Source organism: Scleropages formosus, chromosome 24, assembly GCF_900964775.1.
Source record: "Scleropages formosus chromosome 24, fSclFor1.1, whole genome shotgun sequence".
NCBI classification, from domain to species: domain Eukaryota; kingdom Metazoa; phylum Chordata; class Actinopteri; order Osteoglossiformes; family Osteoglossidae; genus Scleropages; species Scleropages formosus.
Window position 1 is genome coordinate 9077308 of NC_041829.1, and position 23823 is coordinate 9101130.

The 23823-nt window shown below is 43.9% G+C and overlaps 4 protein-coding genes across 4 annotated transcripts; 2 read left to right on the top strand and 2 right to left on the bottom strand.

Moving 5' to 3' along the window:
• The first annotated feature begins 3137 nt into the window (after positions 1 to 3137).
• On the top strand, positions 3138 to 5940 carry sys1 (SYS1 golgi trafficking protein). Its single transcript, XM_018755804.2, has 4 exons — positions 3138 to 3351; positions 3960 to 4192; positions 4797 to 4864; positions 4956 to 5940. Exons 2-4 carry the CDS (start codon positions 4031 to 4033, stop codon positions 5194 to 5196), a joined length of 471 nt encoding a protein of 156 aa, XP_018611320.1. The 5' UTR covers positions 3138 to 3351; positions 3960 to 4030; the 3' UTR covers positions 5197 to 5940.
• A 1588-nt stretch (positions 5941 to 7528) lies between these two features.
• On the bottom strand, positions 7529 to 11597 carry LOC108936425 (translocon-associated protein subunit alpha-like). Its single transcript, XM_018755770.2, has 9 exons — positions 11459 to 11597; positions 10538 to 10668; positions 10314 to 10410; positions 9920 to 10047; positions 9622 to 9756; positions 9452 to 9528; positions 9278 to 9356; positions 8594 to 8687; positions 7529 to 8082 (listed from the first exon to the last, which is right to left on the bottom strand). Exons 1-9 carry the CDS (start codon positions 11526 to 11528, stop codon positions 8018 to 8020), a joined length of 876 nt encoding a protein of 291 aa, XP_018611286.1. The 5' UTR covers positions 11529 to 11597; the 3' UTR covers positions 7529 to 8017.
• A 767-nt stretch (positions 11598 to 12364) lies between these two features.
• LOC108936315 (signaling threshold-regulating transmembrane adapter 1-like) lies at positions 12365 to 18493 on the top strand. The gene is made up of 6 exons (XM_018755639.1): positions 12365 to 12709; positions 13483 to 13599; positions 14251 to 14287; positions 14542 to 14609; positions 15053 to 15111; positions 17302 to 18493. Exons 1-6 carry the CDS (start codon positions 12676 to 12678, stop codon positions 17554 to 17556), a joined length of 570 nt encoding a protein of 189 aa, XP_018611155.1. The 5' UTR covers positions 12365 to 12675; the 3' UTR covers positions 17557 to 18493.
• A 2191-nt stretch (positions 18494 to 20684) lies between these two features.
• rh50 (Rh50-like protein) lies at positions 20685 to 22109 on the bottom strand. The gene is made up of 2 exons (XM_029248565.1): positions 21039 to 22109; positions 20685 to 20927 (listed from the first exon to the last, which is right to left on the bottom strand). Exons 1-2 carry the CDS (start codon positions 22107 to 22109, stop codon positions 20685 to 20687), a joined length of 1314 nt encoding a protein of 437 aa, XP_029104398.1.
• Positions 22110 to 23823: the final 1714 nt, after the last annotated feature.

Genomic DNA, 23823 nt, shown 5'->3' on the forward strand with positions numbered 1-23823 from the left:
GCCCTTATGAATTTTGGCAAATGTTTTTAATTTTATTCTCCATCTGATAGTGGTTCAATGATGATAACAAAAATGGCTTGTTTTAGCACACTTTAGCATTTACATTATATCAAACTAATCCGAATGAGAAATGATCGTCTAGTAGAGCAACAGCCATATATTTACCGGTATGAAATTTGTGGAACAATTCTTGAGATTTCTAATTGTTAAAACTTATACAAAAATAATATGCACTGGCTCCTCATTTTATGAGCACAACTGGGACCAAAAGTCTGTTCATAACTTGTTTTGTTTGTAACTCTAAAGACACCTTTATTACTAAGTCACAATCAATAAAAGCTAAATAATAAAGATGTCCCTCACTTCATTTACAGATTGGGTTCTGTAAAAATCTTATAATGAATAGAGTATGCCCCAAAACTCATGTTAACATTTTTTATATATGAGTGAAAACAGAAACGCTGTCCCGACAAAAGCTAGTGTCGACTGTCGACTCGTTCGTTCCATAAGCATGCAACATTCTTTGCCTTGTTACTGACCATTGATCACTGCAACACAGAGTTGTAAACACTATGGAAGTGGGTTCAATTAAAGTGGTCTCACACTCCTGTTCTGTTTGAGTGCTCTTTACTGCCATCTATTGGCTGGCTGGGTAAATACAGGTTGCATCAGTTCCATTAACCATTATTTCATGCAAAATAGCAAACGGAAAGAAACAGGGAAATGTTTGTATTAATTTTCTTTGAAAATTCATAACTGTCACACCCCACTCCCATGCAACTCAGAGACACCTGCGGCTGATCAGGGAACGGGAGTATAAATGGCTGCACCGAACGCAGCAGCTCGCGGAACCTCAGTTCAGCCTACCTCGACTGCTGCGTCAGAGCCTTTTGTTCTCGAGTTCCTCTGTGTTCCCTGTTCCTGTGTCTGTCTACCTTTTGCCTTCGTCTCCCCGGTTTCCCTGACCCGCGGCTTGTTTTCTGACCTCGACCTTGGATTCTCCCTGAAACGACGTTCGCTCCTCGTTGACTTTCTGCCTGCTTTTTGACCACGAGATTTCGCCGAGCCCTTGAATAAAGCCTGTGCACCTGCAATTGGGTCCATCGCCTCTCTGCCATGTGGCGACCATCGCAATTACTCCACCGTTTGTAACACGAGAAGCCGACACACTGTTCATGAAAAGCATTAGACTGGGAAGGAATTTTGCTCGTTTTCTGGTCACAAAAAGACATCTAATTGTCAGATGAATATGTAAGATAGTAGCTGTCCCTCGTCACTTTTTCTCATCCCTTTCCGACTATCTTGACTAATGTGACATCCACGCTCCCGTTACCTGCAAACTCTAAGGAGGCTAATATTGCTATAAATGTAAATAATATTGCAGTGATTTTCCAGTACGTCAGAGAGCTAGAGGTGTGGAGTCGAGGATGACGGCACCAGTCCAGTTATTTTTATCTATTTAAACCATCAAATAAACAGATGAATCAAAGAATAAGCTGTAATTATACAAATATTTTTTCACTTCAGGGTTAAACTGTTGATTTTTCATTATTGAAAAATTTTGATAGGTACCCATTTTTGGGGTAAAAGTCTGTTCTATGACCTGGTGCAGATGTTGCTATGAAGTCTAGACCAAGCACTATCTCAGATTTACCAAAGTCATTGAACTAATACTCACATACGGTGTGGTCGATAATCACCGTACCAGGGATTTTTTATGGTAAGATCGATGTAATAGAATAATCACTGATGAGAGAAGGTGGGACTACATGACATGCATCACACAGACAGGGCAGCTACACCAAAGAGACTTGGGTGCATCCTGGTGCTTTTGACCTTAAACCAAGTAAGTGATGCTCCACATCTACTTCGCACTCTGCATTCCAGAACTTTCCACGCAGGATCAATGACATCACCATCACATGGTGATTGCAGAGGCCATGGAAATGGTTTGACTTTATCTCGCTGTTCATGAAACCACCCTGGAATCTATTTAGCTGCTGGCACTGGGCTGTTTTAGGCACAATCTAATAGTCTCCGCATTAGAGGCGTCATTCAACATCATTTCACCATTACACACACTCCATGAAACACTGGTATATAATTACATATCTTAAACTCTTCCAGAACTTAAATAAATTTCTACTGGTACTTATATTTTGCTCTATTATCTAGCACACTGGATTAGTATTTTTATTATTAAAATGGATATAATTCATGATAACGCAGCATTAATTTTGTACATGGAATTCTAGAGCACGATCTTAAAAATCCCTAAACAGTGGTTAAGGATAAACAGTTTTGTCCAGTTTGAGCCACAGGAAAGAGTGTGTTCCACTAAGAACATTCACCTAAATTAAGCCTGGAATTATTTCAATAATTCCACTAATTCCATTAATACAATAATGTATGAATGGGTGAAACGTGAGCATCACTTAGGACAGAAGTGCAGACCGAGCAACATAACGATAATATATTTATAATAGCATAATAAAATCATGGAAAAGTTCCTGTTATTTGTAGTAGTAGTGCCAGCTAGGAAGAGCAGCACTGAGTCATTTATTAAGATGAATAATCTTCATCATCATGATGCCGCATAGAAACGTGTGTTGCGCTGTGAAATGTTTCCCTCTGCTGGACAAACGATGAATTACCGCAGGCAAGGGAAGCTCTACTTGACGAAACTACACGAAAAGTTCATATAATGCTGGATAAATTATAACCCAAAAAATAAAATAAAATAAAATGAAATATACCTCATAGTTGTTAACAAAGCAATGTTTTAACAAAAATTCCAGACAGGTTTTTTGCTAGAGGAAATCCAAAGCGAAATTCAAAAACTGTATGCATACGATCTAAAATACTATTAGTTTTTGTCAGAATTAAAATGTATTGATAATTTTGTTTCATGCTAAAAGCACTTTTTTGTCAGACAGCGAATAAATAAATAAATAAATAAATAAATAAATAAATAAAAAATAAATAAATAAATGGCACGGAAGTGATCCCTAATCCCTTGTAATTTGCAGAATTAAGGGAGGTTCAAAGGTCATCCAATCGCAGGGCGGCACCATTCCCTTTCGGACCAATCGGCTTCCGCGGCTTTCCGACGCTCCATGACGCCGTTTGTTGTTCTCTCCAGACGGCTGTGTGTCCGGTACTGAGTTCCGCCCGCTGCTGATCTCCGCGTCTCTTCTACCTGCCGTTCTGTTCGCACTTTCGCCTGGGACACGTTTTTCGTCTTTTTTCCTCATGGTTATGAAGTGTTGTGTGTTTGCTGCGCAGCGGAATTAGGGAAGTTATTCAAAAAACAGGAGGAGGAGGAGAGGCCGAGCCGCCTTGCCGAGAGAGGTGATGAACCGACGAGCCAATAAATAATGTCACTCTGATGACGTCTTTTAATAATAATAATAATAACAACAACAACCCTATTTTATGCATCTTAATAACCTTTCTTCCGTTTGTCCTGCTCATTGGTTTTTTATTATGTCTCTTCGTACCCTTCGTGTCCCAGGGTCCGTGATGTGAACCAAATAATAGACAGTTCAATCATGACAGTTGGAGTTCTGGACTTTTCCATTTTTTCTGTACCTTTGCTCAGTTGGGTTTCCTCTCATTAGAATGTTAGTCTCTACTGAGTACGAAACGTGTGCTGTCAGTGTGCAAAGGTGGATGATTCATCATGTGGTCTGTTGCTGTTATTATTATTATTATTATTATTATTATTGTTGTTGTCCTCGTCATCCATTCTTTCATTTAATCCTTTTCTCCCACGTGACTTACAATAGACGTGTACTTATCTGTAGGAATGGGTAAATCATCATAAATAGCTTAGTGTACAAACCTGACATTGTACGTGCAGGAAAGGTGTCAGACGGATTAATAACTAATAGCAAATAACTGTCCGATTGCAACTTTATTGCTGCGGATGAATGTGGACGAACACCTTGTCGCCACAGGTTGCGGAGCAGCAGGCGCCGCCGGCAGTCCGAGTCATCGCAGCTGCTCCTGCCGTCTGGGATCTCCCAGTATGGCGAGTCATTTCCGCAGCTACATCTGGGACCCGGTCCTCATCATCTGCCAGATCGTCTTGATGCAGTGTATCTACTACAGCTTCCTGGGGCTGTGGCTGGCTGGTGTGGACAGCCTTGTCCAGAACAGTCGCTCCCTCGACCAGATATTCAGCTATGAGGTCAGTCGTCGCTCTCCCGCTGTTTCCAAGACCAGTGTCCTTTTGGGATGGAGTCAGGAGTAATCTTTCGATTACTACCACCCTCATTCCTTTATATTAATTTCTGTGCATAAACATTTAATCCTTTGAAGGGACGGTAATGTGTTTCTGACCACAAAAGACTGAACATTTCTTCACAAATTTTTCTTTAGAGTTTCTCCATGTTGAAAAAAAATAATTCAGAAATAAGTACTGAATATCAGAACATTACCTAACGAGGCTGTACCCGTTATTACAGTAATCAGTTGTAATACGAATAACTCCTTTTTCGCTCTACTGTTCAGGAAGTATCGTGTGTGATGAATGAATCCTGAAGTTAAACAAAGTTATTTGTAATGATATTCCTTTCAATGAGTTATTTCAAGTTAAACTAATAGGTAAGACTTTCCTGTGCCTTCACCTTAATTTAGCCCTTAAACCTTTTTTGGTTTAAGGTTTATTATTGAAATAGATGATGGGTTTTACACAATGATAAAAAGACATGCGCAGGACACATCGTACCACACATTAAGGGCGAGGGGGTTTGCTGCCACAGTGAGATGATGTGACATGTCTTTTCTGGCAGGTTCTCGGGTTCTCTACCCCTCAGGGCAGACTGTCAATGATGGCCTTTGTCTTGAACTCGCTTACGTGGTAAGGCAGCACTCAGAGTTGTCGCGCCGCTACGGAGACGAGGCGGCACACGGCGGTCTGATCACACAACTTTCTGCCTTCTTTCCGGCAGTGCTCTCGGCCTGTGGTTTTTCATTCGCCGCGGAAAGCAGTGCCTGGACTTCACCGTCACCGTCCACTTCTTCCACATGATCGCTTGCTGGATCTACAACGCCCACCTCCCTGTCGCCCTCTCCTGGTGGCTGGTGAACGTGACGTGCGTTGCGCTCATGGCGGTCATTGGGGAGTACCTGTGCATGAGGACTGAGCTGCGCGCCATTCCTGTGAACAGCGGACCCAAGTCGAACCTCTGAGTCCCTGCCAGCTGCGCACACACCGGCCCGTCTACGAAGCCACCAGTGGAACGGTTCACCAAGACGGCGAAGGCCCCGCTGGTGTTAACCTGCAAGTTGTGGGATTTGTGCAACGATGTTGCCTGCAGCTCAAGGTGCATGAGGAAACTGACTTAGTGAATGTCACTACATACTTCAAGGGATTGGTTATGACATTTTTAACAGTCGCATTCTCCACATGGGTGTGGCGATTTGTTTTAACATTTGTTTGCAGTATTTATTTTCTTTCCTCAGCTGTTTAACACTTGAGTTCATGTTTACCCACCTACTTTTACTTTTTCTGCACTTTCGGAAATTGGCCATAAACAAGGGCTGTTTTGTATTCTCACTAATTGATTTATTTAAATTACTGGCTGTCTTGTGAATTTTTGGAGGTGGGTATTTTTTATGTATTAGAACCATTCCTTTGAAGACATTTCTGTGAGTCATAGCCTTAGTAAAATTACGTGGTTAAACAAGAAGATCCACCAAATTCCGTTAATCTGTTTAAACTATCTTTCTTTGGACATAGACTTGACCACCAATAGTTCCAGTCCCGGGAGCAGTCATGATGTTGTACCTTTGAAGAAGGTGCTTCATTGTCTGATTTTGTTACACTTTCTTTATTAGTGGGCGAAATGTAAAGCTGTTCCCTGTACACGCACACATACTGTCTGAAACCGCTTGTCCTGAGCGGGATCGTGGTGAGCCAGAGCCTAACCTGGCAACACAGGATGCAAGACTGGAGGGGAGGGGACACACCCAAGACGGGACGCCAGTCCATCACAAGGCACCTCAAGTAGGACTCAAACCCCAGACCCACCAGAGAGCAGGCACAGGCCAAACCTGCTGTGCCACCGCACCCCCTGATTTTAAATCAAAGCAGCTCAATTCTGTCATGTAATAATTCCAGAATTTTTGCACAAATTCTTTCTAATTATTGTTCTTTAAAACTCAGAAATGTACTGTGCTATTAACTGTAAAAACTGAATATTCAGTTCTTTTAGACTAAATCTGAGGCAGAAATGTGGAAAGACCCCCAAGAATCAGAGGTGCAGCAGTTGGTGTAAAGGATACCAGGCCTTCCCCACAAAGTTATGAGCAAAGGTTATGGTTTCCAAAACCTGTGTCTAATCTAGAAATATAGAATTATTTTTCTCACTTCTGAGTTTTTAACGAGGTCATTCATGTCCCAGCTGGACTTGTCCTTTGTCTTTCCACCTATCCGTTATCAATAACCTCTTGTCCAGTATGGGCTCATAGAGGTCCAGAGGCTATCCTGAAACATAAGGCAGGAGATCAGCCTATCGCAGGGTCATCACAGGGCGATCTCACACACACATACACACGCAGAGCCACCAGTTCACCTGAAACTCGTCTCTGCACTGTGGGGAGGAAACCCAGTCGAACAGGGGCAGAACGTCTAAATTCCACATAGACTGAGCCAGATTCGAGCCCAAAACATAGTGCTGCATTTGACTTTCAGCTTTTGTGAGATTGCAGTTTCTTTTTCATATGGTGGACAGCTAATTTTGGGAGACTCCGCTCCAACCTGAGTGCTGCTGCTGTTTTTTTATTTTTCTTTTTCTTTCAATAAAAATGGTCACCGGCAGCAAGTTACAGTTAGTTTATGTTTAATCAGACTATTCTTATGAACTAAAAACGCTCGAAAATGCAAGCTGAGTGAACGAAGCAGGGCCTCGGGTTCCCTGTTCGGAGACCTGGTGTAGTTCTTACTATCAAAACGTCAACGGAATTACAGTTTTATAGCCCTACAATAGCACTTGTGAGATGGGAATTGAGACAAACTGTATCTGTCATTGAACTGCTTCCTGTCAGCTCATAAATTAAAGGCTACATTCAAAGTATTTTCAACCTTGGGGTTGTTTTTTTTTTTTTTACTAGCCAATGATTTTTTTCAATCTTCCCTTTCTGGTACATTTTTAGGACAAGCGCAAATGCAAATGCCCTGGGCGTCACGGTCGGGTGCCGAAGGTAGAAACATTTGTTTGATTATATTTTCACCCGTTTTCCAAATGTTATGTTCATAACAAAGCAAAAGCATCCAGGGTTTTATTTTTATCTATTCCTGGTACATCTAAGATTTCATAGAGCTTGATTTAATTACTAACTGGTGAAAGTGACTTCGAAGTTGCAAACGAAACGAGTTGCAAACAGATTTCCTGTGCCAGTTGTTAGAAAACCGAGCAGCCTGTGTGTTCGTACGTTTAAAATTCAGATTACCATGGGTGTCTACATGGATTCTGATCAGGCATCATAATCATTGTACACAAAAACAGGAAAAAGGGTATTGATGGTTTCAACCCAAACTTTATTTTTTTTGTCTCACTACAAGACATTCCAGCGCACACTGTTGAAAGCACATTTGATGACATTAACATGTGAATTTGTCACTGCTTGTGTATGAAGCCACCGGTTAGTTTGTAGATTATTCAACAATACTTTTGGCAAGACCAGCTTGGGATCGTTGGTGAGCTGCCCACAGTACACCTAGTGCTGAGGTTTTACTCCTATTTATGCCTCAAAAGCCATGATCATCAGGCAAGTGATAACTGAGCTGCATCCAGACTCATGCCTTAAATTTGTGACTCTTCATCTGAGTTTTAAAAACAAAGTAACACAAAAGTTCTTTTTTTATAGGTAATGTTCAGTAAGAGTGTGGCTGAGGTCCACAGAGGAGAGAAAAGACACTTTTACAGAGATCGCGGTGTACTTCTGTTCCACACCTCTTAAACAGGCAGGTGAGCTCCGAACGCCGCTCTCTCGCTGGCAGGGGTTCAATTTACAGGTCTGTGCCCGCTGCCCTCTTGGCGCGCTTCCTGGGCGAGGCTCTCGGTGAGGTCTTGTCTGGAAAAACGAGAATGATTGAAGAGCAGATGAGGAACATTGCACACATTTATGGAAAGAATCGATCAACAATCGCAAGTAACAGTTTGGACACTATATATTTCTGTTTTGAGCCATGTTAAATTAGTCTGAACTTTAAAGCAGATCAGCACAAATCAAAATAGTCTTACAAAGTATTGTTCATTTTATTATAGCTACTTTGAAGTTTTTTTTACAGAGCCCAACCAGAATGTAAATGAAGGTATGTCTCTATTTTTCAGCTTCCGCTCATTGTGACTTTGGAGTCACGAACTGACTTCCAGTCCTGATTGTGTTTGTAAGCTGAGCGGAGAGGTCACGATCCTTCTGCACTGAAGAAAGGGGTGAAGGTAACTGCTGCGATGTCAGGGAACAAGGTATTCAAGCGTTTGCTCCTCAATGGATGGGAAGCCCAGCCTCAGCTGGTGTGATGCATCCAAAGAAGGGCACCTGGAGCCACAGGCTCATGAGAAAAGGATGAAGCAGCGCTCACTCATGGCTTTGAGGGTCTCCTGGGGGATCCAGCTGATGTCCACATCCCTCAGCCCACCAGTGCCTGTCTCCACCTTCGCCGGGAGCCTCTTTCTCTGCACGGTAACATCACACAGCCTTATGAATTCCTGTGAATGAATCCCTGTGAATGAATCCCTGCATGCTTACTACCCTGTTCCACCCGTACAGCTGCCATAAGGCCTTTATACATTATTATTATTATAGCCTCTGTCCCAGGTAACTTGCAATGTCATAAGCAACTTTTTTTTTTAAAAAAAAAAAAAAAATTATTTATAAAGCAGAATTTTAACACTTTGTGAAGTTATGGCAAGTGTCTCGATTGAGGGGGCTAAAGTAGGAGCAGGGATTTGAACTGGAAACCTTCAGACTGCAAGGAAACAGCCCAGACTACTGCTGCAGATGGTGACGCGTTGGTTTAATGAAAGATGATAAAACAATAGTTCTTTACCATGGAAAGGCAGATTTAGCCCGACCTCGGTTTACGGGGTCATCCATTTCCGTTAGGTTACACGTCAGCGTACCTTCATATGATGTAAACTCCCAGGGAGCAGCAATGAACCAAGTAGCTTCAGCTTTACCATGTTTTTTTTTTACCTGCTGTAGCCCATATCAGCAACCTGACATACTGACACAAAGCTCTGGAAAACCACCTCAACATCCTCACCGTGCGAGACTCCAACACCTGGTAGATACCAAAGAGCAGCAGAACCACCAAGCCAGAGAGGAACACGTACATGAACATCCTGCCAAAGCACAAATTCAATGAGTCAAATGCCAACGTTAACTGTTCCCAGAAAAGTACATTTTTACAAATCCAAAGGGTTGACAAACATCTTACGTTTCCCCATCCAAGCCCTCTTCCAGTTCGGTGATGGTGACCGTCTGGTTGTAGATGGTGCTCTGGAACGTGTTCCCCTGCAATACAGAAAATTGGCTCATGACGCAAACAAGGTGTAGAACGAGAATGGAGCACGATCAAACAACCGGACCGAACAAGACTCCGCTAACCTCGCTGTCCTGGTAGTTGAGGAGAATGACCAGGCCGAAGGGGCGTCCGGCCATGGGCTGAGCCGGGATGAAGGAGTACTCGAAGGACGCCTGCCGCTGAGGCTGGACCACGGTGTTCAGGGGCAGGGCTGTGAACTGTCACACACAATTTTATCTCAGCTCAGCTCAGCAAAAGTACCGTGAGCAAGGGTAGTATTCGAACCTGGCTCCTTCGAGTCCAAGGCACCAGTTGAAGCCAGTACACCGCCTGCTTGGCGGAATAAACGTAACGGCACGAGGGAGCAAGGGGGTGACTCACGTTCTGGATGTAGAACTGGAAGTCCTGTGGGTAGCGGAAGGAGGCCTCCAGCGATCGCACGGCAAAGTCCTGCTCGCCCTTGTTGGTGAAACCCACCAGGAACTTCACTATCTGATTGGCTGGAAACTCTACGATGGAAAGTGCCAGAATAACACAGCAGAAAGGACACAAAGCACAAGATCAACTGTGAGACTTCAGTTACTGGACCCTATTGATGAAATGTAAGTTAGGATTACATATATTAACCATAAAGCGACATCCAGTTGGGCACATATTTTGTCAGTTCTTATTTTTATTATTATTAACCTTTATTTAGTTGAGGACTTTCTTTAAAGTGACTGTGGAACTAGTTAAGAGTTCTGGAAGTAGTCTAATGTTCGGAGATCCAGCATACCTTCCCCAGCAACGAATACGATGGTGGTGTCAACGTCAGGGTGAGTGGTCACGTCTATTCCCGTTGGGTCTTCATCATCAGAGTCATCATCTGGGTCCTGCAGGAACAGACCCACAATGAAGCCCTGACCCCAGTGTCTCTAACCCCCAAGGGGGAGCTACCGGTCGCACCCAAAAGCTGGTCTCCTGCGGTCGTCCCTCAACTGTCCAACCAAGGACACCTACCGAGTCCGAGATGTTGGCATCATCATCATCATCATCATCAACGAGCACCTCTTCCTCCTCTTCCTCATCTTCCTCCACCACGGGGTCCAAGTTCGCATCCTCTGAGGGGTCGCTCTCCGCAGAAACACCACCTGTGTCGGCGTGGAGATAAAGGATTCCATCCTTCACACACACACATTCGCCCGACACGGCAGTCACAATGCGCGCAGTCCGTACGCTGTGGCAGAGAGAGAGCGCAGCAGGATCGCGAGGGCTCTGGGCAGCTCGCGCTTAGTTAAAGACACGTCACCAAAGGCGCGCGGGCGCGCGCGAGCAAAGCAGCGGGAGAGCGCGACTGGGGCCACACAGCAGCTTTCGACCGACGTTTTACATTTAAAAACAACAAAAACACTGTTAAAACCGTAAACAGTGTATCAAAGCGAAGCTGCAATGTTGCTTTATAAACGAGTCTCGTGTGGACGGGAACTCCGCCTTCTTCTGCGCTAGTAATTAATACTCAGTTACTGTGTAAGACACGCGGTGACGGAACAATAATTTGAATAAACCGACTGAAACCGAAATTCCTATTAATTTAAAACAGTAGTAGTAAAACACTCAGAAAAACCCTGTACGGGCTGATATTACAGATTCAGTGGCACTTAATTTAACGCGGACGTCGCCGCTGCTTCTCTTCGTACCACTCTCGCGGTGATTCGCATCGTCTGCCATCAATTTTTTTTCATATAATATATCTTTTCGCTATTTTAGCCACGTCTCCGTGAACGTGTGTGAAAACTTCAGTGTGCTAAACATATATTTGCACCTTTATAACGCAGCCGCGGTGGCGTTTGCACGAGCAAAGCGAGTAACTGCACTGCCACGTAGGTACGTGTCGTGTGTGTGTACGTGTACCGGAGCGCGCCCATGGATGGCATGTCTTACCCGTGTTTACCATGGTAAAGGGCAGAGAAAGCAGGCACAGCAGCAGGATCCTCCTTCCGAACAGCTCCATGTCGCCGGCTGCGTGGACCGTGTGTGTCGTGTGAGAACCCCGCTGGAAAAGGAGGCTGAGACTTGTCCGACGCCCTATAGGTTCCTCGGGACAGGGGAGGGGGGCTTCGAACCCACGCACACAAGGACAACCGGTCTGCGTGGGTCTTCATGAAACAACTACCCACTGATTCAGAACTCTAGCAATAACTTATATATATATAACGCCTTTTAAAGCAGCTTCATATAGCTTTTTCAGAGAAAAAAAAAGGTAGCATATAATAATGAAACAACAGAAACTTTTTGAAAATTTACAACTTAATAAAGTCAGCGTATTTTGAAGTTTCACACACACACATTTTCAGAACCGCTTGTCCCATACAGGGTCGTAGGGAACCGGAGCCTACCCGGTAACACAGGGAGTAAGGCCGGAGGGGGAGGGGACACACCCAGGACGGGACATCAGTCCGTCGCAAGGCACCCCAAGTGGGACTCGAACCCCAGACCCACTGGAGAGCAGGACTGTGGTCCAACCCACTGCGCCACCGCACCCCTGCTTTTGAAGTTTCAGCTGTCTGAAATTTCATCTAACCAATTTAGCGTTACATTATGAACATTGTAATGATTTTCCACAGTAGAGTATTTTTACTGTCAGTTTAGGGTAAGTACAGTAGGAAGTACCAGCAGGAAGGAATGGCATTCGAACTGGTGACCTTCGGAAAGGAATGTGACAGGCCTTACCGCTATGCCGCCTACTGACCTTAAAACGCACGACATCACCTATTTTCAGTCTAAGCATGTGCTGTGAGTGAGCCAGCTGCAAGTGCCACACTCCAGCTCTGAAACTGTGGGTCCCGACCCGCTCTTTCTTCGCTGCTGCACTCATAGGAAGGCCTGTGGTTTGCTGCAAAGAGGTGTAGGGCCGGTGCACATGAAAAAGCGCACGGTGCGCATCCTGCCGGGGTGTCTCCAAAAACCACCCACGCAGCCAGCAGATCCCCACTCGCGCTTTCTTGTTCGCAGTCAAGAGGATCTCGCAGTTCGCAGATCTGAGTCCTTTTGTTTCCAAGTGATGCTGAAAGAGTGTTTCTCGCCATCAGAGTGCTGAGGCTATGTGGCGCTAGGTGTGTCCACGGTGCTCCTCCGCAGGGGCTGGGACATACTGAGACATGGAGGACAACTGCAGCTGCACGCACATGATCGGTATGTCCTTCGAATCGTTTTCATTTGACAGACACAGATCGAGACTCCCACATTCACATCGTGTCACTTGGGTTCTATCCCGGCCTTGTTGGCCATTCGCGTCTGAGCTCAGACTATTGGACTGACCTTTGTAGTTTCTGTACAGAACAAGATTCTAAGAACTGCATGAGTGCCGTGATCAGACTGATTATGAACCGACAGTATTTCACAACTATATTCCATCATGCAGAACTTATGGCACCTGAATGTTGACATAAGCCTCCATAAAATTTCATAAATGTTGGTGTAGTGTCTGTTCTGGGGCTGATACCAGATCATAGAGAAGTACAATGAGTTTAATTTGCCCGGATGCTCAAAATTCTAATAGGGATACCAAGGTGCAAAAGTATGACAGTAGCATGAGTGGCGATGCTCACAGTGGATTTACCTATAAAATTATAAAGATATGAATTTCACCAAATTATACACAAGAAATCTGGTGTATTGTCCAAGAAGGTGGGAAAAGTCGGAGTAAAAGCAGAAAAAACGTTAGATTTGAGAGAGCATCAGGAAAAAAAATAAAAGTAATGTATGCCTAAAGTTTTTAATGTGTAGGATATTATTTATTTTCATTTTCTAACTAATACACACGGTCATGCCTCTGTGAATACACACCTTTACACATCATTATATGCTATCCAGGTGTTGCGTGGTCATGTACGGCAGCTGAGGTCATGCACCACGGCTCCATCAGTGTTCACCCTGACCAGGTTCCTCTGTCCTTTTGCCCCCAGGTATAGCTGGAGTCTGTGGCTCTCCTGGCCTGTGGCTCATACTGGCTGTTGTCTCCACAGCACTGCTTCTCTGTGGGGGGTGGCATCTCATGTCCTTTATAGCAGGGCGTTGCACAGGTAAGCAAAGCATCTGTTGGAGGGGCTGAAATGCCCCCTGCCATGTAGGCAGGTGATGCCCAAGTAAGAAGTGCATTCACAATTTTTGCATTACATTTACATTTATTCATTTAGCAGACGCTTTTGCCCAAAACGACATACATCTCAGCAAAAGTACAATTTATGCATTACATTAAGAGAAGACATTTTACATATTACAACATTATTTCTTAAAAACATTTGATCTTGTAGTGTTTCAGACTGTACATCATTGTAATTAAAGTGAAGCACAAAATTGTTTTCCCATTAAAAATTATTATTATTATTGTTGTTGTTATGTAACACTTTTGTCAAATTTGACTTACCATGTTAGGTTTATACAATGTCACTTCTTAACCCAGGTCCTTTAAGGAGAATGTGAGAGCTCTAACCACGATGTCACCCACTGCTCTGCTGTTGGTTATTCGTATTTATCGCAATTATGCGTCATGATGTTTTACATGAATTTTTCAAATGCAGCTCCACCAATGCCCATGTTCAATTTACTTCATGTGTGTAATTTTAGGGAATTGTAAATTCCACGTAAATATTTGTGAGCTGTGTGATATGGGTGTGAGTAAAGTGTACATTGCAGTAAGAACTGTCAGTGTAAATGTGCTGTCCTCCCTGTAGATGGGGGAAAGAAATTCCTGCCTCGCTTCAGGAGAAGGTGGGTCCGTCTCCTTTAGTGTTTCCCAAACATCATCTCTGAATTTAAATCCACATTTATCAGTTTGTCGTTATGCTATGGTTACAAGATTTGAGTCTGATTTTTTCTTTATTCCCTTTGTGAACATTACCTGTTCAGTGCTGAGAGTAAGAGACACATTAATAAATTAAAATTTATTTAATCTGTTGAATTCTTCTCGCTTGCTGGTGGACCCACTGACTCCCGACTCTCTTTTGTTTGTGCGGTTAATCCAGTTTGAGTCAGCGGCTGAAGGACATGGAGGAGAACCCCATTTATGGGAACATCACCTACACCCAGAGTCGTGAGTCGTGACCTTAAGCCCACCGCGTGTCTCCTTCCTCCCATCTTTTTCTTCTCACACTTCACAGACATTGTCATTAGAAGTCATAAACCCCAGAATTTCTGCTACGTTTGCCGATAGAAGCAACAAGAATAAAAAACCATCGTATTAGATGTTGACAGCTAACAGGAGTATGAACATATTGCTAAAAATGTAATGAGACTTAAAATAGCTTCATAATTCATAACTGCAATAAACTAGCAAATTTTGGACGAGCGTCGTGATGGTTTCCTTTTTCTGACATCATAAGGAAAGTTATGAAACAGCAGAAGTGCTGCAAAGAGTGTGGGATGACTTCTTTCGTGGAAGTCCACAGTATTGGGGTTTTCTGCTCCGTTACCATGGTGAAGAGCGGTGTTTGGTTTAAATAGGCCTGTGTAGGACGGTTTCCTGTTTGCTTGCAGGCACGGATGCTCCTCCCAGCGCTTCCGGAGCCGCCGATCAGCAGTTCCCCAAAAATCAGGTGAGATCCCCGTTCAGAGGAGAGAACCTCTCCAAAGTGAGGACTCTGTCAGCGAAGCCTTTGGGTCGACAGGCCGAGCATTTCAATTACTATTATTTATTAGCATTACTTACTCGGGGCGGCACGGTGGCACAGCGAGTAGCGCTGCTGTCTCACAGTGCCTGGGTGGTGCGAGAGAACGTGGGTTTGATCCCCACTCAGTCTGTGTGGAGTTTGCACGTTCTCCCCCTGTCTGCGTGGGTTTCCTCCGGGTTCTCCGGTTTCCTCCCACAGTCCAAAGACATGCTCTTCAGGTTCCCCCATAGTGTGTGAGTGTGTTTCAGTGATGCATGGATGAGTAACCCCTTGTAAGTAGTGTATCTAGCAATGTGGTCACCTTGGTGAATAAGGTGTGTGGGCTAGTAACACTACATAGTATCCCTTGTAAGTCGCTTTGGACAAAAGCGTCTGCAAAGTGAATAAATGTAACTTACTATTATTATTTATTTCTTCTTCTGACAGTATTTTTTTTAAATCCAGAGCACCTGTTCATATTTGCTCAAGTAATCAGTTCAAGCATATTTCTCACTCACACAACAGTTTTTACTGGCAGGATTTGAACTCACAACATTCAGAATCCAGCTTCACCACTACACAACTTGCTCACGCTTTGCTCAAGTCTTGTTTTTTTCCCCACGTACTCTATGTGAGTTTCCCACTGGATGTGCTGCTTCAGCGATACACAGCCAACATCCCAGCCCTCTGCTCCAGCTGGTCTTCACAGCATCATGGTGATGATGTACAGAGGAGTGTATCACCGGCAGGTCCCGACCCACACACCTCTGAACCTTTTTTCTGATGATGAAAGCAGATGCCAAACCAACAGCACATTTTGTTTCTGAAGGTGCAGCGAAGCCTTTGCAAGGCGTGCGGTTTCCGTGATTCTTGAGTGATATATTTTTTCTCACTGTATTCTCTGTGTATGTGTGTGTCTGTGCGTGCATGCGTGCGTGCCATAACTCAATTTCATATTTTGAATATTCTATATCAACTCCTCCTTTATTTTTCCACTGTCCTAAAAAAATACACCCATGAGGATTACACTGAGTACTATAATTTTTGTGGGTAGAAAGTACACAACAAATCAATACTTTTAAAGAAATGTTACCTACTCATCTTGAGCATCTAGATTTTTTTTTAAAATTTATATATGTGGGTATAAACATGTATGTTTGAATCCTGAAGCTTTGCACTCATTAGTACTTGTGTGTTGCATGGTGTTATTTAGTTCCACTGTATCCTATATATAAGTATTTTTATGAAGGGCCTCTGGTCTGTATGTGGAACCCTTTGTTGACCAGTCCAGCTCCTTAACTGCTACACTATCCACTGGATTTTTCCCATTTAAAGCATTGCTTTCTTGTTAAGTCATAGTATTTTTTTTTTTTTGTAATGCAGCATTTTTTCTCATTTCCTGCCTCTGACCTGATTCTTCGGAGTGTAACCTCCGCTCGTGTTTCCCCGTAGAATAGCGAACGGGTTTGCAACTCAGACAGGAAAATTCAGGAAAGGGCACGGCTCCAGTTAGAGGTGGATTATCCTTCTTGGCCTGCTAAGATGTATACTGCACGGGCTCAGCTGTGCACCGCCTAGTAATCTAGCTTTGTCGGGGAAACAACTTTCACAATTTTTTTGCTTTCAAGTCATTCCTGGCTTTAATTAGCGTAACTGATTATGTATGTATTTGCTATTTGAATGAAATTTCTGTAGGAACTACTGGAGGGATGTGAACCAGCAACATGGTGGTATCAGACACACAAGTTTTGTGCCCGTAATCCTGTGTCTGTGTCTAAAGCTCTTTGTCCATTGTCATTGCACTTTTTTTGTTTTTTTTTACTGAGTTTTATGTCAGTTTGAGAAAAAGGTGTGATGATTCCCCCAAATTGCTGTGAACAAAGTTTGTTACTTCAGGTTAAAAGCACCTCAGTGTTCAAATACATTTTCTCAGCTGCAGAATTGTAAAGTCATGAGAATAATGGAATCACTTGAGAATTATGGAAGGTGGCTGGAAGAAAGACATGTAAAAACATGTCAATATAGTGAAACATGTTAAGAACATGACACGCACTGGCATACAGTAATTTGTGGTAATAAAGTTGTCTTTGTTTTTCTGCTGATGTCGCTTCGTGCATTTCCTCTCAAAACGTCCAGGCCCAGTCGAGGCAGCAGGACTGCTACGCCAACCTGAAGCTGAAGGCCCCCAAGCCATCTTCAGCTCGCAGCTCTCCAAAGATCCAGTATTCAGACGTGGTGACGCTCCCCAGGACGGTGGAGGGGACGGGGCCAGGGGAGGGGCCGTCTGCAGACAGTGATGCAGTTTCGCTGCGCTCAGACCTGTATGCCTCAGTGGACCCTGAACGCAACAAAACCATTGGCAACGATAAAGACTACGCCAACCACGTCTGAAGACCGCAGCAAGCATGTTGAAGGACTATGGCAGCGTCCACTGAAGGGCTGCGCGAACCCCTGCCGAGGACTGCCCGCTCCCCCTTGGAGACCTGAGCCAACCGGGTTTGAGAACTGTGCCAGTCACATCCCAGGAAATGTTTGTATGCCCAGAAATTCATATCTAACACGAGGTGCTGGTGAACAATAAATGAAATTAGTGTGGAATTAGTGTAGTCTGTGCCATTGAACACAAATATTAGGAACTGGGCAGAAGTTAGATTTACTGGAACAAATCTTCAGCCCAATATTGATTACACATTAAATTCTTATAAAAAGGGTCACTTATAACTATATTTCATATTATTATTATTTAGACTATATCTATGGATGTTACCTTAACTGTAAGATGTACAAGTATCTACAGTATAGTAAACTGAATAATATAAAGAGGGCAGCACATGACATAGTTTTCTTGTAATCAAAGGTCTTGAACTCCTGCTACTGCTGGGGGACCCTTGAACAAGGTACTTACCCTAAAATCATACAATAACAATTTCCTCCTTATAAAAGGGTAAATCACTGTAAAGTTATCACTGTAAATCACTGCAGGCAAAAGTGTCAGCTAAATAAAGGATAGCAATAGTATTATTTGTAGTCTTTTTCGAAAGGGCTTGAACTATTCTTTGTGAAAACATCCCCCCATTGTTACCAATATCCGAATTAGAGGCAAAGTTAATGTAAAATGTGCTTTTTAACGCGGGGTGCAGTACCCTCTCTCATCCACCGGGTAGCACTGTAATTTTGATTTCAGATTTTGGGCTTAAACGGGTTAATAAATGTAGTTTATTGATCAAATTAGAGGCCCTGTTGGTGGGACTAATCATCATAAAATTGTTTTTTTAATGTCTATGGAACTAATATAAACCATACATTATGTTGAATATGGAATATTGTTTTTTTGCATAATATTGCATAAATACGGATTGCATGTAAATATGGTTTTATTATCAATAAAATGTCACCTTTTGCATATGGCCTAAGATTTCCTGTTCTTTGTCAGCTGCATATGGCAAGACAAAGGTTTCGTGTGTACTTGTGAAGTCTGCTGTCTTTTCCAACTGAAATCTTACACAATTGTTTTCAGTGCTGTTTTCACTTTGCTCCAAAGGGTCTCATCTCCAGGGAAAACTTTGTGGAAATGAAGTGGAATGAACAGCAGGTTTTTAAGGAGTGCATCTTGACACTCGCTCGCCGTCCACTGGCCAGGGTGCAGTCCCGATGACAAATATCTCTATTTGCAATAAACTCTATTTTACTGGGTCCTCTCAATATGACGCATACCACACATTGACATGTTTCCACACATCCTCTGCTCCCCCAGCTGATTGTTTTCACCCTCTCTCCCTCTGACCCGAATGGCCATTTTACTGTCAGTGCCATTTTATGTCGTTAATCAGTAAACGGAAACCAGGGCTCTGCTGATTGCTGTAAAAAGCACTCTTTTGCAGAGCTCGGTTTTTTGATGGGGGTATGGACAGGTTTTCATAAATCAACTGGGTCGGGGTGGGGTCAGCAAGTCTTACACAGGCTTTCACTTTGCTGCAGAGGGTCTGATCTCCAGGGAAGACTTTATGGAAATGAAGTGGAATGAACAGCAGGTTTTGAAGGAGTGCATCTCGACACTCGCTCGCCATGCACTGCCCAGGATGCAGCTCTGGTTACAAATATGTGAAAAATTGAAAGAATTGAGCAGAGGTCTGCTCAAAAGTCACTGGGGGTTGCTGGTTCAAGTCACCTCCAGAGGGACAACTCCTGTCGTGTATGATTTCCCATTCTTTGGGAAAATCACCAGTTCTGTTGGAGACCTCATGCAGAACACGGTCACCAAGGTCAGCGTTTCATTCCCATTCATAAGCAACATTATCAAAATCCTGAGCCAGACACTTTGCTGACTGTGCAGCCTCAGCTCCGAGATAAAGATACCAAAAGACAAACTTTTTTCTTGCGCAACGTCCTTGACATCACGTTAACAGGTAATTTAAGGTAAATGATCACGTAAGAACTCTTACCGCAATCTTTACACTCTGTCTGCTGCCAATCAAAAGATCACGACTTACAGAAGCTTTTATCTTCTTCCCTAGTAAAAGGAATAACGAAAATGCGACCATGTGTGAATGGGGAGCGGTTCCAACATCACTTCACTTAGTTGTCAGCAATGACAGGGTGAGGAATTTAGCACCTGCAGGTGATGTGATCAAAGGCAGCAGCCTAGTGTCACAGCTGGGGTCTCGAGATCTAGAGTGTAGTTAGATAAGACTAAAAAAAACTTTGAGGCTCCAGTAACATGGCCAAAAAAAATTAGGGTGGGTAGGTAGGTAGGTAGGGAGTTTTTTTTTCCCCTCCGTGTTCAGGAGGTATTGACTGTAGATACTGCAGTCTCTGGTATAACAAGAAAAGAGTAACACTGAAGGTAAAAGTACCACAAATATTTATTAAGGTTTAGTACCATGTGAAAGACATGACTCTAAAAGCTTGACTTGGAACAGTTTTCTTCATAAAATGTAAAGAAAAGCTATTGACAAATTATAACATATTCTCTGCTTATGTCCTTAACTATTAATAATAGAATTATAGGAATGTAAATATTACAGAACAACGTATTCAATAACATAAAAAAAGTATGCTGTGTCTTAAATAAATATGCATAAACTGGACTTCCAATACATAATTTCCATTTATTATTTTCTTTCTTAATTTATTTTTGCTCAGGAAAATTGCACATCTCTCAAACTTGTGACTTTCTATCCGAAATGTAATTATTACAAAACAGCTAGCATTTAAAATGTCAAATTACTTAAATAATGGCATATAACTTCATACTATAATAATAGCAACAATTATCAGTGTGCACACAGTACAACTGATTAATATCAAAGACAAATTACATACATTAGGGAACAGGTATTACATTATTACCATTATTTCTAGTGCTATAATAAAAATGGTAATACTAACAGCAACAAACAGAAGGAAAGATCCAGAGTGGAATTTGCAGCACTCTTTAAGTCCCATGTATTATGTTGCAATACTCTGTCATATCAAAAGTACTATGGTACCACATCATCTTGCGAAGCACAGTTTTGACCTTAGACCTTATTGTCTAAGGTAGCCCCCGAGGGAGCCTCAAGACCTGCCATGTTGTCGTAGTCGCTGGGCACATTGAAGTATGGTTTGTCATCAAAGCACAACTCATCGGATGGAGCAGCCAGGAAGGGCAGCTTCAGCACGAGACCCGTGATGATGCCGCCCACTGCGGCCACCCCGATGGTACCAAACATGGCAGCAACCTGGTAGAGTGCTTGCTCGTGGGCGGTGCGACCCAAGCCAGGCTGGAGACCCGGGATTAGCTGCTGGAGCTTGAGGTGTTTGGGGTCCTCCTCCACAGGTGCCCTGTGGGCAAAGGTCTGGTACAAGCTGGGTCCGTAGGTCTCCTCACTGGCCATCAAGATGGCACAAATTCCAGCCAGGCAGGATATGAGCCCAGTGAGGCCATGCAGGTTGTGTATTCCACACTGGTCCTGGATCCTGCAGTGGCGGGCCAGGAAAGGCGTAAGGTACCTGTAGCCGAGCATGCAAGCGATGCAGCCGGCTACGCCCAGCCCGTACGCCGCCGCTGGAGAGATCATCATGTCAACAGACGCGCCCACGGTCACGCCTCCAGCTAGGGTGACGTTCTGAATGTCAGCCATGGTGAGCCTGCCGTTCTTGCTGAGCATAGCAGACAGTGCAAAGGCCGTGAGGGTGGATGAGCTGAGGGCAATGAAAGTGTGCAGGATGGCCCGGTGCTGGTCATCACCCTTGAAGGTCATGGCTGAGTTGAAGGAGGGCCAGAATACCCAGAGGAACAGGGTTCCCATCAATGAGAAGATATCGGAATGGTAGCCGGTGGCTTCCTTAGGGTGGCCGTTGTTGAGGCTCGGCCGGTACAAGACGAATGTGACACCCAACCCAAAGTAACAGGCGAAAAGGTGAACGAGAATGGACCCACCAGCATCGTTGATCTTCAGATACTTGAGAACAACCCATTCTGTAACAGCAAATACTGGTACCTCCAATAAGGTCATGACAAGCAGCTGAACGGGGCTAGTCTTGCCCAGCACAGCACCAAAGGAGATGAGCACCACGGCACAAGCGAACTCAGCACTCAGCAGGTTGATCACCCCAAGGCGGATCTTTCCATCAGAGTAAAACTGAAAGTAGCCTTGAACTAGAATGGCCCACTGGATTGCAAATGCGGCCACCAGGAAGTTGAAAGCCATGCCGCCGTACCCGTAGAGTCGCAGGAAGGCGAGGAGGCAGCCAAAGCCAATGAAGATCATCACCTGTACATCGGTGAAGAACGGGTAGTCCTTGTAGAGAGAGTTGGTCATTGGCTCGGTGGTGTTGTCTTGCCGCGCCGCATCCGCGTCATCGCTGTATGTCACGGAAACAGCGTACAGGGCTAGGAAGACCACCTCCGAGACAAACACGACAGAAGGAAGCTGTACTTTTAAACTCACGGACCGCTTCATCCTGATAACAGCCCCCGCAAATCGGCTGACAGCCCTGTGGCACTCTGTCCCGCTCCTTATATCCTCCCGTCCAGATAAGCGTAACCCCTGGGATTGGTGGAGAGCATGTTCACTGAGACCCACCGCATTCCAAAAGTCTTTCTGTAAGAGAGGCTAAAGTACGAACCTTTACGATTACACGCAATAAAATTCAGATTTTCCAACAAATTTCAAAGTAACACTTTGTATGCATACGGCTCCCTTTGCTCACTAAACCCTTACTTGGTGAAAACCGTAACTCTCAGATCAACACAAAACCTGTTGAAAAGCAGCACCAAACAGCTTAGGACTCTGGGTTTCCTCTAGGGATAGTACCCAGAAAGCAAAACGTGCTTCCATTCCGCTCTTCCAGTAGGGCAGAAAGCTTTGGGTCTTATGCCTTATTTAGATAATTTGCAAAAAAAGAAAATCCTGCAATATGCTGCTCTCTCGTGTGCATGAAGGAAATTGCAGTGTGGATCTTTGCACGTTTTGCAAGAAGCCTCGGGGGCAACACTCTGACCTCCAGGCTTTCGGGTTGTGGGATCTTATCAGGGATCGCGTGTTTTCTCTACAGTCGTGTGTGTTTCCACTTGGATTCCTCCGCGGTTCAGGTGAGCTGATGACCAACTCTGGATTGACCATACTGTTACTACATTTAGTGGACAGGAGCTCTGGGTGTTTCCCCGCATAATCCCTGCACTTTTCAAGACCTGCTTCAGATCACTTGGATAAATACCCATTTTGGGAATTACTTGTTTATGCAACTTTACTATGTTTCTGAAACAACACAGCAACTCCCAGTAAGAACTGTCAAGTCTCTTGCAACACACACACACACACACACACACACACACACACACATTTTCAGAACCGCTTGTCCCATACGGGGTCGCGGGGAACCGGAGCCTACCCGGCAACTCAGGGCGTAAGGCCGGAGGGGGAGGGGACACACCCAGGACGGGACGCCAGTCCATCGCAAGGCACCCCAAGCGGGACTCGAACCCCAGACCCACCAGAGAGCAGGACCCGGTCCAACCCACTCCGCCACCGCACCCCTCTCTCTTGCAATATTCCATAAAAAAACTGGACATCCAGTTCTTGAGATTTCATGTAAATAGCGTGAGCATCTTGGACATCAGACAGTGCTTAGTTTAATCACAGCTTAACTGATTTAGCTGCCTTGATTGTGTTAGAGCCAAACATCATCGTACTTAATTGTTAGGGTAATTTTGATTAGCTGTTAACCTCTCTATCTTTGCTGTAGTTGATAAGTGCCGCCAACTCCCTGTAAAATTTTTGTGACTGCATACGTACAGTGTTTCAGAATCTTTTCTTATCCATGTGTGTCGCAAGGGCGGAAAGGGGTTCATTAACTGTTGCTGTGATTGAGTCAATCTATCTGGGTGGTGGTATCCTTAGCTCACTTTTGCATGTTTTATTAGTATTGCAAGCATGAAGTTTTCTGCTAAATTAACTACTGTAAAGTATACGTAGGAGCATGTAATTCTGGGGCTTCAGGTAGTGTAGTGTCTAAAGACATGGATTTTGTTACTGCTGTATGTGCTCTTGAGCAAGTTACTTACACTGAATGACTCCAGCAAATACCCACCAGTGTAAATGGGTAAAGTAATATATTGTAAATGCAATAATTACAATGGAAACAGCATCAGCTAAGCAAAAAATCAATAGTGCC

Coding starts and splice junctions, on each gene's coding strand:
- LOC108936315 (XM_018755639.1), top strand. CDS start 12,676: ATGGAGGACAACTGCAGCTGCACGCACATGATCG. Junction 13,600..14,250: donor TATAGCAGGGCGTTGCACAG/GTAAGCAAAGCA, acceptor TCCTCCCTGTAG/ATGGGGGAAAGAAATTCCTG. Junction 14,610..15,052: donor CATCACCTACACCCAGAGTC/GTGAGTCGTGAC, acceptor GTTTGCTTGCAG/GCACGGATGCTCCTCCCAGC.
- LOC108936425 (XM_018755770.2), bottom strand. CDS start 11,528: ATGGAGCTGTTCGGAAGGAGGATCCTGCTGCTGTGCCTGCTTTCTCTG. Junction 9,757..9,919: donor TCCAGTTCTACATCCAGAAC/GTGAGTCACCCC, acceptor TGTGTGTGACAG/TTCACAGCCCTGCCCCTGAA. Junction 9,529..9,621: donor TCAACTACCAGGACAGCGAG/GTTAGCGGAGTC, acceptor TCTGTATTGCAG/GGGAACACGTTCCAGAGCAC.
- sys1 (XM_018755804.2), top strand. CDS start 4,031: ATGGCGAGTCATTTCCGCAGCTACATCTGGGACCCGGTCCTCATCATC. Junction 4,193..4,796: donor ACCAGATATTCAGCTATGAG/GTCAGTCGTCGC, acceptor CTTTTCTGGCAG/GTTCTCGGGTTCTCTACCCC. Junction 4,865..4,955: donor GTCTTGAACTCGCTTACGTG/GTAAGGCAGCAC, acceptor TCTTTCCGGCAG/TGCTCTCGGCCTGTGGTTTT.
- rh50 (XM_029248565.1), bottom strand. CDS start 22,109: ATGAAGCGGTCCGTGAGTTTAAAAGTACAGCTTCCTTCTGTCGTGTTT. Junction 20,928..21,038: donor GAATTTGTGCCATCTTGATG/GCCAGTGAGGAG, acceptor CCGGGTCTCCAG/CCTGGCTTGGGTCGCACCGC.